This window comes from Acipenser ruthenus, chromosome 5 (assembly GCF_902713425.1).
Source record: "Acipenser ruthenus chromosome 5, fAciRut3.2 maternal haplotype, whole genome shotgun sequence".
Taxonomy (NCBI): domain Eukaryota; kingdom Metazoa; phylum Chordata; class Actinopteri; order Acipenseriformes; family Acipenseridae; genus Acipenser; species Acipenser ruthenus.
In genome coordinates, this window is record NC_081193.1 from 64200031 (window position 1) to 64216708 (window position 16678).

At 39.6% G+C, this 16678-nt stretch overlaps 1 protein-coding gene across 3 annotated transcripts in view; it reads right to left on the reverse strand.

Moving 5' to 3' along the window:
- The window catches only part of LOC117403239 (brefeldin A-inhibited guanine nucleotide-exchange protein 3-like), a 102690-nt gene that overhangs the window by 5575 nt on the left and 80437 nt on the right, over positions 1 to 16678 (reverse strand). For all 3 annotated transcript variants that reach the window (XM_059024375.1, XM_059024374.1, XM_059024376.1), the window contains 6 exons: positions 14083 to 14227; positions 13359 to 13487; positions 7708 to 7884; positions 6948 to 7062; positions 5876 to 5978; positions 1924 to 2055 (listed from right to left, as the gene is read on the reverse strand). In XM_059024375.1, the coding sequence (XP_058880358.1) occupies positions 1924 to 2055; positions 5876 to 5978; positions 6948 to 7062; positions 7708 to 7884; positions 13359 to 13487; positions 14083 to 14227 (801 nt within the window). The remainder of the gene's footprint in view (positions 1 to 1923; positions 2056 to 5875; positions 5979 to 6947; positions 7063 to 7707; positions 7885 to 13358; positions 13488 to 14082; positions 14228 to 16678) is intronic.

The following is a 16678-nucleotide window of genomic DNA, read 5'->3' on the forward strand; positions in this document are numbered from 1 at the left end:
TCCATATGTATCCACTGGACAGGTGCTATTCTCAAAACCAGTACAAAAAACTAGAAAAATGCCAAGCACTCAAAACACAAGTAATCATGCTTTTATGTTTTATTTACAAAAATGTTTTTCTTGTGTGTCAATGTTTGAGTGTACTTGTTTAAATGCCCTTGTGGTCTTTGCTATGTTGGTAAAACAATCAGCGATCTTAAAATGTGCATAGGGGAACACAAGAGGACATAAAATCAACAGTCGCAAATCACTTTAATGAACAACAGCAACACAATGTTTGCACTCCCAGATGTATGGGTGTTGTGGATACCCCACCTTGGGGAGGTGACCATAACAAACGTTTGTAACAAAGAGAAGCTGCGTGGATACATACTGGAACCACCTAGTGGTATGAATGAGGAACTGTAATTTACTGTTTCTTTAACTGTGTGTCTTTAATGAATTTGTAACATTATATATTGTTAGTATGTCTATGTTTTTTTTGGTGCATGATTTTGCCTGGATTTTTGTCAAATCTTTTTAGATTTACATTCCAATCCAGCAGCACACCACTGGATTGGAATGTAAGCAAAGATGCATTCAAAAACTAGTCCCGGTAAGCTTGCTATTCCACTTCACTAGATATACCCAGGCTTGTGGTATCAATTATTAATACATTATTTTATTTGTAGGGATATGTTATCCAAATAGCTGCAATTAATTACTTAAGGGGAACTGTACTCAAAATAACAAGGCTCTCTAAATGTCTGTATACATAACAAATGCATCTCGCTGCGCCAATTTTGTTAAAAAGTCAAGCGTTTGGCCAGTATTTCAATATTATTGGATTCTTTCTGGTGCCGCTGTTGCGTCATATCGTTGACACCATCACCAGTGAACGACACCGGCAGGGTGAATTGTCAGAATGCAAAGTGTTCGGGTGCAAAAATAACAAAAAAGAAAAACAGTAACAAAAAGTATGTTTGTGTGCCTAAGCCTTTAAACCAACAAAGGGCGGCCATAACAACACAATGGATACATAATATAGGAACGAGACATACAATCAATAGAATACTATGTGTGACTATAGAGCCAGTCAACGACAGGGCGTCACACAAAGCGCGATGGAAGGGAGCTCCAATACATTCAATGTTAATTTGTTTTAATGGTGTTTATACGATACACTGCTCAAGGAGAGGCTGAAAATGCGTCAAAAGCTTTAGTTAACATGTTTTATATTGAAATGGTTATAAATTCATTTGCATTACAGTTCCCCTTTAATGTGGTGATTTTATTGATATTACTAATATAGATCAATTGACATGACTAATAATTGAATAATATGTGTTAATTGTATTTAACTGTATTTAATCCTCTTGGTATTTGTCTCAAAGGATTGCTCTGATGAAGGCCTAAGTTCGCAACATGTTTGCTTTGACCTGGAACTGTCCCTTTCTTGTATTTAGCACTTGTTTTTGTAAATAAAACATGAAAGCATGATAGCTCGTGTTTGGCGAGTGCTTGGCATGCTACTTTTTCTTGTTGATATGTGCTTTAGCACGCCAACAAAACAATACCATTTTTACAGCTTGCTCTGTCTTTTAACTACCAAAACAAAAATCCTGATTGTGTTCTACAGTGTATTTCTAAAACCTCAGCTGCCTTCAAAACTCAAGTGAGCAAATCTCTTATTATTTTACTGTGCACAACCCACATGTTTAATAGCAGTATTTTGTTTTAGGTGTTCATGAAAGTTGGAGGTTAATTGCACGAGCTGCATCTAAGCAAAGTGTTGTCAGGCATCGTTAGATCTTCTCATAGCTTTGCAAGCACAATTACCATATAACCGATATATGAACAGTTATTCATTCTCCCTGTCTGGGAAAACAGATGATATCAGTGTAGTGAAGGGAGCGTGTTTAAATCCTGTAAGTGCATGTGTACCTGCTGTGCCATGGCTCGGATTCTCCAATACTCTGCCTCTGCAGTTGCCGAGTGGGAAGGAGCTGCTACCTTCACCTCACACGCATCTCCAGAGAAGCTATCTGAGCCGCTGTGGAAGCAGGCCAACAGATTCTACAAAAGCAGAAAAAAAAATATACAGTCAGCACTGTTCAGTCACTTCATTAACCCCATTCTTATACACAGTAGTAGTACGGAGATGTCTGCCATTCTTTGGTTACATAGAATGCATCAGAGGGCAAGAATTAGGCATCTCTCCCATATCAGACCACAAATACATTTAGACAGTTTTCCAGATTACACATTTGTTAAAAGGTTTCACCTCACATGGCAGGCAATATTAGAATTATGCAAGGAGTTTAGACCCCAATTGGAATTTATACCTGGCAATCGCATACAATATCTGTTGAGGGCGAGGCTAAGATTATTTCTGCTGCATTTTTTGCAATTGTACAACATTTTTTTTTAAAACAGTGTACGATATTTCCAATTAAATTTATTACAATTATGACGTCATACACAAAAAATCTACACATTCCTATAAAAAAAATATAAGAATCTTGCAGAAGGTTGATAAGCCACATGATCCAATCCAATTAAACACATCTGGAGATGTAGTACATACAGTTAGTGACTGTGCGAGGACTGAATGCCTAATCTGATTTCCATGGTCAGGGACTTTTATTTCCAAAGGGGGTAAATAAGTATCCAGAGGCAGTCCAGCACCCAAGATGATTTGTTTTGCCATTGCTCATTTTTCTTTAGTTTTTGCTTTAAGTCAGTCCATCATCCCCTGTGGCGGAGTGTCCCGCCCCTATTTATTATTATTTGTATTATTGTTTGCGGCGCGGATAACAGCGCCGCGTATTTCTTATTATTTATAATTTAAAACCCATGAGGATGCGTGACTGATCAGCTACTGATTATTTAACTAGCTGACAGTCACGCATCCTTACCAAACGCGTGCAGACTGTGGCCGAGGGGTAATAAGATAATTAACAGCTAGTTAACCCCTCGGCCAGAGTATAAGAACCTGCAGCTGTCCATGCTGCAGGGTGGAGTGTACAGAGGAGAGTACAGGGAGCGGAGAGAGAGAGTGAGGAGAAATAACAACATTTAAAAACGACTGCTAAACGATATTTGTTTATTCGTTTGGCCCTTGTGCCTTTTTTTTTTTCCCTTTCAAAAAAACACAAAAAAATACTTTTTGAAAAAAACAAAAAAAAACGTCCTTTTCTTTCCTGGTCCGACTGTTGGAGGCGTTGTTTTGTCCCACGCAGGACACCATATGTGGCAGGATGGCTTGCAGTGGTGAGGTGTGGTGACGTCACGGACCAGGAAGTACAGAAATCAAAACAATGAATGGGCGGGTGAAGCTGAATGCTACGGCACTCAGCTGGATTTATTAAATAAACAAACCAAAAACACAAGATTTAAACAGTCAACAAAACACAAAACAAAAAGGCACAATGGCCAAACGAATAAACAAATACTGTTTAGCAGTCGTTTTTAAATGTCGTTATTTCTCCTCACTCTCTCTCTCCGCTCCCCGTACTCTCCTCTGTACACTCCACCCTGCAGCACGGACAGATGCAGGTTCTTATACTCTGGCCGAGGGGTTAACTAGCTGTTAATTATCTTATTACCCCTCGGCCACAGTCTGCACGCGTTTGGTAAGGATGCGTGACTGTCAGCTAGTTAAATAATCAGTAGCTGATCAGTCACGCATCCTCACAGGTTTTAAATTATAAATAATAAGAAATACGCGGCGCTGTTATCCGCGCCGCAAACAATAATATAAATAATAATAAATAGGGGCGGGACACTCCGCCACATCCCCTTTTTCAAGTTTACCTGCAGTTCTTTTTTATTTGACAGACAGCATTTATTTTCTACCATATTGATTTCCAAATGATGTCTCTCCTTGATTGGTCGTGTTTTGTTCCTTTACATCCAAATATATCATTTCATAGTTATTAATAACCTCTTCAACTAAAAGCAATTCAGCTGTAGAAGCATGTATGTTATAATGGGAATGCCTGAAAGAGTACATTTTTGCTCAATTAAAAAAATTAAGTTGATGTTATTACCTCTCTCGATGTGGTCACCATTGAAGTTAATTCTAGGTAAAGAGGATGCACACAAAATCCAATGTGTCTCACTGTCAAATAATACTTTGCAAAGCAAAGACTAACTCAAGACGACAGAGGTTTGCAGCTGAATGAATGGCTACACTCTCCAAATTGAGTCTGAACAATGGTATGCATTTTTATATCTACTGCAACTTTACTGTTTTAATACTGCTGCATTTGACTGATACAGTGAGTATGTTGTATTCATGTAGTTGTATTTGTGAACTCCTACTTTAAATTTAAGGCAGTAGTATCAGGTTAGGCCTGCATCAGTTTTCCAACAGCAGTAAAACAGTTTGTGTAACTATAGAGATGCACTGTAGGAAAGATTTTTATTAGCGCTTCATTTATGAAGTGTTGTGTATGTTCTCAAGCCGGAACGCCTCATTAGGTTTACTCCCAAAGTGATATAATGATTGTCTAAAAAATACAGCAGTTTATATGTAGCTATCTACCTTTTGTTGGAATTAATGCTTGTAGGCATATTACTGTCGAGCAATCAACAGAGTACTTTGTGGTAGTAGGTGCAGAGGAGACGTTTCGTATGAAAGGCCTTTCAAATTGGAAACACATTTCAGTCGCTGTAATTTCGGTTTTGCCTCCGCAAATTTTGGACCTAAATCCTGCCTATGTTTAGTGTTTTACATAGCACTGGTGACAAAGTGCTTAAAGACAATTTAAATACAGTAGTCTCCGCGTATAGAAACATCTCCTAAGAGAACACTTCGTCTAACGGAACACACTTGTGGTGTAACAGATTTTTCCCATTGTATATGCTCTGCCTAAAGGAACAGGAACTTCGCTTAAAAGAACACCTTCTTGGCACCGATAGGGATTCGTTCACAGCTGAAAGGTCTGTGAACGAATCAAAGGTCACAGCCAAGGCAATTTTTGAATAGCGCATATGTGGGTTTCTATATGTTTTCCACAGTAACCACTACCCTATCTGTACTCTGTAAGGAGTTATTAGCCAGTTTTGTAAGTTGATGATGTCATCCAATGTGGCCGCCATGTTTTTTATTGTAGCAACTTCCCTTGAACAACATTTAAAGACAACCACACTAGGATCATGTGTGGCAATTTGTGGTTCAAACGGACTAGCGATTTCAGAGACACAGGTTTTTGTAGGTCAGTTTTGTATGTTGATGATGTCATCCAATGTGGCCGCTATATTTTTTTACCTTAGCAACTACCATTGAACAAGCATAAAAGCCAACCATACCATACATGTATAGCAATTTTCGTTTCAATCGATTAAGCACTTTCCGAGAAGACGTTTGTTTTTTGATGATTTTACATTTTTACTGTATTTTTATGAAGTTATCCAACGTGGCCGCCATAGCACAAAACCAATCAGCTTCTTATGAACAACAGTTAATGCTGGACTATCTCTAAACATGTATAGCAGGTTTCAGAACTCTGCAATAAGTTGTTTTTCAATATGTAGATGTTTTAACAATCTCCGCAAAATCCAATATGGCTGCCGAGCCATGTGACCTACGACATTTGTTTTTGTTTCTGGTACACCATCCCATGGGCATCTACCAACCTACCAATTTTTGTGAGTTTTTGAGCAACTTTAGGGAGGAAAAAAATAAAAATACTACTAATAATAATAATAATAATAATAATAATAATAATAATAATTCTAACAATAGGCTTCCCAACCATTCTGGCTTGGAAGCCTAATAATAATAATAATAATAATAATAATAATAATAATAATAATAAAATTATTACTTAAATAACAAAAAATAAATCCTGTAAAACTAATAAGACTTTATAGACAACTTTTGCTTTACCTTGACTGGTTCTAGAGTGGCAGAGAAAGCATCTTGCAGTGCACAACAGGAAAGTCTCCACATCTCTTCTGTAAACACAGGTCCTGCAGTAACAAGTACATACCTGCAAAAAAAGCAAAGTGATCATTTACACTGCAAGGGGAGACCAATTAACAGAGTTTCCTCAGTGATGGCAACAGTTCAGGCTTTCTTTATTAAAAAAAAGAAAACAAATACTTGACTCAAGAACTAACTACACTGAAAGTTGAAAGTTACACTTTAAAACAATAGCTGCAAATTCCTACAAATTCCAATGCACGAGATGTTATTTCTGTGGCGGTCCACTTGGATTTACTATGAGTTTCTGGCCATCTTTTTTTAAATGATCTTCAGAGCTATAAAAATCAAAAAATAAATAATAAGAAAACCTTGGTTCAGGTGCTACCCCATGCAATCCTATCAAACTGATTTTGCTGCCATGGTTTATTTGTCTGTATCTGGTTTTTTAATGCATACCCACAACTGAAAGCTTGACAGTGTGTCGGTTCAGTGTTGCCATTCCATTTTAAGACAGATGTGTCAAGACTCAGACTACAATTTTGGTTGACGGAATTTAAAAGTTATCTTTTTTAAAAGGGTGCAAAAAGTTAGTGCTTTACCGTCTTCCAGGACACTAAATCTTTGGAAAGAAATTTCAAAGCAGTACATGTTGGCGTGTTAGTATATTGCATCTTTTTAATGTTCCTCCCCCAAAAGAATAAGTAGAAACATTTGTAATAATAAGGCATCGTGTTTTTTATGTCCCATGCAGAAACTATCACATTAATGTAAGTTGATCACCCCTGCTCTAAGATATTGTTTTGTGAATCAGAAGATACCTGGATTCTTTCTCACCTTGAATGCAGCGATATTCACCATGTTATCTGAGATTCTTACAAAAAAAGATCTTCAGTGATGGTCTACTGTAATATTTTATTATTACAAAAAATTCTTAACATTCTGCTGATCCATGTTCATAGGGGGCACAGCTATTGAAAGGGACGTTTTGGGAACTGTAATCTCCTGTGAGTCACATATTGAGTTTAACCCTCACCTAATGCAGGAGCAGCCCACTCTGGAGATGGTTTCAGTAGGCTCTGCCACACAAGCAACCAGAAGCTTGAAAAGATCCTTCAGCATCAAATTTATCATGCTTTCATAACCAATATCTGTGGGAAAGGAAAAAGTAATTTTTTGGTCTTGTAAAAGCATTGTAAAGCCATGGGCTGTATTCACAAATTGTTTTAAGGAATGTTTATAGATTAAACAGTGTTTTAAAGAAAAAAACATTGGTTAATATCTCTCAGCCACTATGAAAATCACACTGGTATACTATAATAGCAGTGTATTGCCCTGAAGAAATGTTAGCAGAACTATTAGCAGACATGAGCATAATCAGCAATGGAATTGCCATTCTACTCATGGTTCTTACCGATGTAACTCTTGTGCTAACATTGGGCAACATTCTTAAACCCGTTTACTCCAAATAGTAATTTGTGCAAATGTTGTCTGAAAGTACACCATTTACAATTCTGAAAGAATAAGCAACAACTTCAGACTACCAAAAAGCCACAAAATGATATATCTGGGTTGACCTTCTGGTTTCTTATATTTATTGGGTGCATTTTAACTGAGAAAATCATGCTAATGAAAATTCAGAGGTAATAGCTTTGAGAATCTACCATTGTCCTAGAACAGAATCATCGCATTGAAAATGTTTTACCAGCTTTGGCAAAACAGCGGTCCTGGTGTAAATAACAATCTTAGAATAAGCAGCTAAGCATAGGTTTCCCTACATGTTTTAATTGTTTTACCTGAATGGATGAAGCTGTGAACATGTTCCACCACAAGCTCACAAGACAAGCCAATAGCATGTTTGAAATTAGATGCGGCTACATCCCAGTAAGAGTGATCACCATGGCTACGCTGGAGCCACAGCGACATCACAGGAAGGAGAAGCTGGATGACAGAAAATATGGCAAACCCAGGCCCTAAAGGGAAAAACAAAACAAAGAAGCTTAGAAGGGAAGAGAGAAGGAAAGCGGCTTATTTCAAGAAGTTGGAGACTGCACTAAAAAAGTAGCTTTCATATGCAAATTATGTGGATTTTGTTTCCTTACACCAGGAAATTTGGACTGTCCTGACAATAGGGACGGCTTGTGGTCAATAATTTAATAACATACAAATAACAATATTTAAAAAGGACAGTCAAATGGGATTGGACCTTAAATGACCACTGATATTAAATTGGGGATTTGATCCCTACTTAACACAGAATATAATTCCCTGTTTATATTAGTCCAGTCAAATCTGTGTGGAGTAGTTTGTGTAGATTCTACATGTAAAGTCTAATTTGAAAGTGTCGTGGAGTACGCTCAGGTGCCAACAAAATGTGAAAACTTTGCAGGGGGGTGAATACTTCTGTAAACCACTGTATATAAAATATGGAGGCTATAGGACTGTGGAGTTAGGAACAGGTACTCCATCAGGGAAAAGTGGCCATAATTGTAGGATTTACTGCTTGATTGGGGTCAATTGGATTCATTAAGATAGCATTTAAAAGGTGTCCATTTTGGGTGAACAATGGAAGGAGAGGGAGAGGAGAACCCTGTGTTAGCATGTGTTAGGAAGGAGATTCCATAAAAACAAAGGTATTCCGGTAAACTGACCCTGTGGCACTGTGTTATTGACAAAGAGTTTGGATTGGTTACGGTTATTTGTGTTCACAGCGGAACAAGCTTAGCTTGCCCTGCTGCTTGTTTTGTTTATCCTGTTTGGTTTATAAATAAACACACGCTATAGCGTTTTTCATTTCATTAATTTCTGTTTTGTTTGATTATTACAAGCAACACTTCTTCACAATTTATATATAGATATAAAAAATCAGAGGTGAAAGTAAGCCGGTACGGACCAGTACTGTGTACCGGTAAAACATTTTGTCAAGGTACTTTTATATTTCGACTTATCAAAACGATTATTTCGGCTACATAATTTTTTTTGTATTTTAAGTCCTTTCCCGCCTCCTGGCTGCTTGGTTGCCCGGTTATTATTGGTGTTTAAGCAAAAGAACTCGAAGTCACTCGGGTCCCGTTCACGTGACTTATGATGACAGAGGGGTGATTGCCATGGTAACTGTCACTCTTGCAACGAGCAATGCTGACTGCGAAAGGGGGTTCCGCATACCTGTCAACATTGGCTGGATTTACATGCACATGAAAATCAACTCTACAGTCATGACTGTGTGATGTCACACGAATACATCGTGAAACAGCAAAACATCCTTTGGTCAGCGTGACTTTAAGGGCAAGGTCAATCACTTTCTCACAATAAAAATTGTTGTAAAAACCCATGTAAATCGGAGCAAGAATCGTGCTTATGGCTCACGAGGTTTCAGCAATCAAGAGCCCGTTTAACTGGCGGAATCTCACGTTATTCCTCAGCAAAGCCGTACCGTACCGTACCAAACCACACACACACACACACACACACACACACAAACACACACACACAGACAGACAGACAGACAAGAAAGAACGCAAAAGACGCTGCAAATGTAAACCTCTTGTATAGCCTATTATTAATGTTTGTATAAATGCATGTTGTTAAGCACAACTAAATGAACATTTAGCCTCGTATTATTATTAATTATTATTATTATTATTATTATTAGTAGTATTTTCTTTCTATAATTCTTTTAAGATGTCCCAGGAACAAAAGCGCTCCACATCTTCTTCCACCGCACAGAACTGGAATGAATTGTTAGCATCAATTGGCATATTATGCAATAGGTAATGGATATAGTTAATAAACAGCATAAATGTACTGTATCGCTTTAAAAAAAATACTTTTATTTGAATGTTTATAATATTACAAGACATCCATGTTTCATTACAATGTGTGTGTGTTAAGCAGATTCTGTGCCTGGCACTTCTACCGCAGCTGCAGACCAGCAGTCACTGGCTTCTCGGAGCAGAGGCAGGGTATAGGGACCGGAAGATATGTTCAGCCTGGAAATCCGCCTATAGAACTGCCAGTGAATGAAGCTGCTCAGGAACCTTGTATGTATTTTTACATTCATATAGGCCTAAGGATCATACCATTTTTTTATGTATTGTAGTGTAACCCCCCATGTTCCCACATTTTCCACATACATTTATAGACTACTTTAATTACATAAAATGGATGGAGCAAAATACAGGGAAATACTGCAAGAGAACCTGCTTCAGTCCGCTAAAAAACTGAAGCTTGGGAGGAAATTCACCTTTCAGCAGGACAATGAGCCCAAGCACAAGGCCAAAGCAACATGGCTGAAGAACAAAAAGGTGAATGTCCTACAGTGGCCCAGTCAAAGTCCTGATCTCAATCCCATTGAGAATCTGTGACACTATTTGAAAATTGCGGTCCACAAGCGTCGTCCAGCCAACCTGAACAACCTGGAGCAAATCTACCAAGAAGAATGGGCCAAAATCACTCCGACACTGTGTGCAAAGCTGGTACATACTTACCCCAAAAGACTTAAAGCTGTTATTGCAGCGAAAGGTGGCTCTACCAAATATTAATGTGTGGGGGTTGAATACTTATGCAAGCAAGATATTTCAGTTTTTTATTTTTCTTAAAACTATTTCCCAACATAAAACCAATGTCACCTTACAATAATTGATTTTGAGTTTCAGTGTTTTAAAATAAAATATCAAACAGAACGAAATTTCAATGTACCATTTGTAATTCAGTAATATGAGAGAATTGGTCAGGGGTCTGAATACTTTTGCAAGGCACTGTGTGTGTATATATATATATATATATATATATACACACATATATATACACACACACACACACACACACACACACACGCACATACTGATGCACTCAAGTCTAATGGATTTAATTAAATATTTTAAAACATAGATATCAAACAAACAAAAAAAATCACAGAAAATGTGAACAAAAATACAGATCAAAGAATCATAAATTTTCAGTATGAAATGTGACACACTGTCAAAATAAAAACATTACAAAAGTTACTATTTGGTATGACCTCCCTGAACATTAACACAATCCTGGCAGCGCTGACGCATAGACCTGATCAGCCTCTGGACAGACTGCTGTGGGATGTTCTGCCACTCTTCCTGTGCAGCTGCAGCCAGCTGACGAAGGTTGGGTGGTCGCGGTTGTCTCCTGTGGATGGCACTGGCGATTTGGTCTCACAGATGTTCTATTGGACTCAGGTCAGGATAAAAAGCTGGCCACGGCAAGACCTTGACATTGTTTTCTTGAAGTTGTGCAATTGTAATCCTAGCATTGTGTGGTCTTGCATTGTCCTGCTGGAAAATCGACACTTCCGGATTGGCTTGCAGGAACGGAAAAACTGTTGCGTCAAGAACTTCGCCCTCAATCTGCACCAAAGGCGTTCTTGTGTTAAAGGATATTCCTCCCCACATCATCACACTTCCATCGCCCCACCAGTTGGCTTGAACAATGCAGCAGTCAGCATAATGCTCACCACGACGTCCCCAAACACGTCGTCTTCCGCCAGGTCTGTCAAGGGCAAAACGGCAATCATCGGTAAATAAAACATGTTCTCTGGCCCACAGAAGACGGAGATTTTGTCTCTCAGTTGGTCGACATGTTACCACTGAATGGCCTCCGAGCATGCAAATAATTTTCATGCAGCTACAGTCATTCTGCTGATGCGCAGGTTATTTCTTCCTGGAATTTGTCGTGCTGTAGCCACTGCAGTCTGAAAACGATTACGCAGATGGATCAGTTGGATGCGACGGTCCTGGGCCGGTGTGGTGACCCTCTGCCTTCAAGGACATAGCCTGTCCCTCACAGAGCTGGTTTCTCTGGACTAGTCTGTTGATTGTCGAAGCAGAACATCTCATTCTCCGGGCAACTTCTCTCACTAACAGGCTGCCTTCAATCATGCTGATAGCAACCAGGCAATCTTCACTACTCAAGCGGGGTATGGTCTTTTGCTGTTCTTGCGTTAATTAAAACCATGTCAAGTCAAAATACACTTGAACTTTGACCCATTTGACTCCTCGAGACAATCACTTTCAATTCAAACACAAAATGTCTCGTTTTCAATCACTCGACAACACCCACAGTACAGAAATGTTCATTAATAATCAATAAAATGAGAAAACGGATAACGACATAGAACGTCTGTACAGCACTGAAACACTATGTTTAAAAAAAACGAACTGTACTGCTGAACCTTGTCTTCTTTAACCCTTTGTAGTCCTATGTCGGACCAGGTCCGACATTACAATTTTCCCTGTCCGACATCATCAGAAAGACATAAAGCACAGGTCTCTAGTCGTTTTTTCTCTGGAAAAAGCTGAGAAAACTATTCAATGGCCGAGTGAGACCGATAGGAGCCGAGGGAAGCCGAAAAAAAAAAGGGGTGGATCTCAGCAATACACATAGCCCCGGCACCACAGAGATAACACGGCCATAAACAAACAAGATAGCTGCTTCTGCATCCAGCACTCAAAGAATATCATGGACATTTGCAGAGCTTTTTCAGATGTTACAGCAATAAAATAATGACTTGGATTGCATTATTGAGGAGTTTGGTGATAAAACAAGTGATCAGGAGATGATTTATCGGTATGCACTACTATGAAGAGGTATGTGAAACATACAGCGAACAAGGGGTGGGGCGGGGCTGGAGATGCAGTACTGAGTGTCCTGTTGATATGCAATGCCTTTTAAACCTGTTTTACTGTGAAAAAAATGCTTTTAAACAGCGCGTCTAAAATAAACTGCGCGTGTGAAAATAAATTGGACCTGACGCGCTGAATAAATGGACCGCAAAGGGTTAATATTAGCATCACAAGGGTATCCATGTATTATAAAAAATAATAGATGGACCTCTTCAGTGAGTTACAGGAAAACAATTCTATCTCGGGTTTCTGTGACAGTTTATAAATTACTTTATTATTATTCTTTATTAAAAAAATAAAAATAAAATTATTTTTTAAATGTTTTTAAAACACTATGCAGATATGTACAGTTAAATTATGAAGGAACCCTACCAGTTGGCTACCTTGAAGCGGCTACAGAAAAGCAAATACATTCACACAGTAGCAATAGCTTAATATGACCTAGTCATTTTTACCGTCTGAGCTATACTTCTACACCTTCTTACTCGTTTAGCACTTCTACCATTTCCACTCATTCTTTTTACTTGATCTGAAAGTGCTACTGTTATTTATGTTTAAATGCATGTGATGTACTTAAATAGACACAACTAGATCAACAAGCTATAACGCATCAGAGAAAGGTTTTACCATGTATTTTATTTATTGATATTATTTCACAATTCATCAAGTAAATTTTCCTCAACCATCAATATAGTCAAACATCCTCTCTGCTATACAGTATTAACCAATTGGCACGTCCACTTACAATACCGAATGATGAATTGAATAATAGAAGCATGAGGGCAGGAATGTACCTGGTGTTTTAGTGACTTCTCTCAGAAGCTCAAAGAGCAAATCCAGCGTTGGGGGTTGGTGCTGACGAGGGCAGTTGGAGACAGCTGCTGTGAGCTGCTCCAGTAACAGTATCCAGACTTGGATCAGTCCTGGAAAAACAAAAACAAACCACCACAAAAATCAAGCCACTAAAACACTATAAATTTAGATTTTTAATCTGATAAATTATGTATAAAATTCATAGGATCCAATGGATGCATGTATTCTCAAGTTCTTCACAATGAAACACAGGTTTAACACAGTTGATATGCATCCCAGATCACATGTCAACCGATTGATGTCAATTACATATTTTTTCTGAGGCAAAGGATAAGGGTGTCTGCTAAGAAATAAATAATAATAATTAAAATATGTTTTTTGTTGGTATAATAAAATAAGGGTGAGTTATAGCACGTGAGTACTTGAAAATATGTGTTACTCTCCAAAGATATAGTCTATTATGTTAGTAAACATACTTCACCATTTTATATGATAACATTTTTAGTTTGTTTGTTTAGTTCTCAGTTTAGTTTGGTTGTACAATGTTACAACCAAACTAAACTTTTCACTGTTATTATGACATATACTGTATGGCCATTTTGTAGTTGCGTAATAACTTTGTTCTGGGTACTGAAAAAGATGTGATGTGATTGGTTGAATATATATTGTATTATTGCTGTCCTGACTGAATCTGTGATCACTTACCAGTGTCATCATCAAACTCTGCCAGAATGGATTCGACACCGTCTTCACTGCTGGTGGATCTCTCCTGCACTTTCATAGGCAAGCTGGCCAATCGCGCACTGAGGAAAATAGGCTTAGAAGGCATTTTGTAGATTTTGGCAAGCAACTACAAAAGAGAGAATTTTAACAGAATTAACCTTATACAATAGAGGGGATAAGAAACGTGGGCAGGTGGAGCAGAGTTGCTGAAAAGATAAAGACAAGCCAGTGAGAGATATTACATTTACTGAAATTATGAGCTTGAGGGAACATCAAGCACACCAGCCTTACGGAATACTGTACTTCATATCTTCTATATTTTCTTATATTTAATTTCTTTCCCCGTTTGATATCCTTTATGTGTGTTAAGTATAATTCTCTATTCAGAATTGTTTTCTGTCGTAGTAAGAAATCGTGACAAATAACGATATATTCAGAAACAATGAAGAAACAACCTTAACACAAACGTGTATGAAAGTATCCCTTTAAGCTGTCATCCCGGCATTCCAACACAGGATGACTTTTGTAACGCCAAGACAATTATTGATATTATACTCAAAAGCTTTCATTATTTGTATACTGAAAAATGTTAAAGTACGAAATTTAACCATTACTGTATGGGTGAGTGTACCAAAGCCATCGCAAGGGCAACGAGTGGAATGCTACAAGGCTAAGCCAAGAGGCTGCCCTGTGTTGTACCATACGGAACCCCAGTAACACGTAACTGGGGTGAAAAACTGAGGGAGAAAGTCACATCTATACTTGTGTTGTAAGGGTCGACTGGGAAGCTGTCCTTAACACTCTAGTTCCAAAATCAGGGTCTTGAGGATCCACGACATTAGCCTGTAGAACCTAGTGAAGGTATGGGGAGTAGCCCTCACCGCTGCATTGCATATGTCCTTGACAGATGCACCCTGGAATAAAGCCCACGAAGCTGTAAGGCCCCTAGTTGAATGGGCAGTGAGCTTTTCTGAAGGGGTAAGTTTGCCAGCTCATAGACCGTTATGACTGTATCTGCGGTCCACTAGGACAGTCGCTGCTTAGGCTTGACCACAGGACTTTTTCCCCCATAGCAGACAAATAATTGTTCAGACTGCCTCCAACTTTTTGTCCTGTCAACATAATACGCCAGGGCCCGAACTGGGCAGAGCGTATGGAACTGTCGCTCCCTGTCAGACTGGAAAGGAGGTGGCTGGAAAGCCTCCAATTCCACAGACTGGTTGATATGCAAAGCCGAGATAGTCTTCAGCAAGAAAGCAGGATTGGTATGGAGCGAGACCTTTGTCCTGACCTTTGTAATAAATAAGCAGGCTTTCGTAACAGAGAATGCCTGCATCTCACTCACCCGCTTTGGTGAGGTGATGGCAAGCAAGAAAGCCACTTTTAAAAAGATAGCAATTTCAGCTCAGCTGAATGCAGGGGTTAAAATGGAGGCTTGATGAGTGCATTACGCACCATGTTTAGCCTCCAGCGAGGGACAATGTCCTTCATAGGTGGACAAAGCCACCGAGCACCTTTCAAAAATGTTCCTGCCAGGAAGTGAGCTCCTGGGGAGACAGAGTCAATCTTGACATGGCATGCTGATATAGCTGCCAGATAGAACTCTGATGTCTTTGAGTCTCAATGCGGCCAAAATAGCTTTCATGCACTTCGGGTAGGCACGTGGAGCTAGGGAGAGGCCAAAAGGCAAGTCACGGAACTCGTACGCAGTTCCCTGAAAGGCGAACCACAGGTACTTCCTGTGCGCTGGGTTTATAGGGATGTAGAAATAGGCGTCTTTGAGGTCCATCGTGGTGAACCTGTCACCTGGCCTGACTGACGGCAACAGCCGTTGCACTGTCAACATTTTGAACCTACTCCTCCGGTTGACCCGGTCGAGGATCGGTCTGAGGCCACCATTCCGCTTGGGCACTAGGAAGTACCTGGAGTAGAACCCTTCCTCCAACTGGAGGGGGTCTATCATGCGAATAGCCTGTTTATGCAGCAGAGCTGCCCTCCTGAGACTCTCCAGCGGTGTCTTGTGTGTCCGTGACTGATGTTGTAGTCACGCTCCGAAAGGGAGGGGGACGTGCTTGAATTTTAGACAATAACCGGTATGAACGGTAATAAAGCACCCTGATGTCTGTGGCATCACTAGGCGTCAGCTCCTGTTTGTACACCTCCTCAGAGGCAGCGATGGATAATACATCCTCGTGTGGCCAGTCTGGGTTGCTGACAGCCCAGTGGGGCCCCAAGGGGGCAGGCAGGGCAGGTGACGGTGAGTGTTCCTGCAGCAAGTCAGAAAGAATAGTTCCCCGATGTGAAACAGCTGCCCAGGTTTTTTCCATTTCTTCAGAGTCTGCCGATTGCCTGGAACGGTGACTCCTCTTCCTCTTCCGCAGGGGAGGGGAAGGAGAGGCAGAGCTTGAGACGGATGAGGAAGACCGTAAGGACGGTTTCCTAGCTGAGCTAACTTCCCAGGTGCGTCGCCTACTCTCCCTTGGCACAGAGCCATGGGATGAGGACGCAGCAAAGAGAGGGTGATGGGGAAGAGCGCTGAACAGAAGTAAGGCACGTAGAACATTCCTTAGAGCTGTGG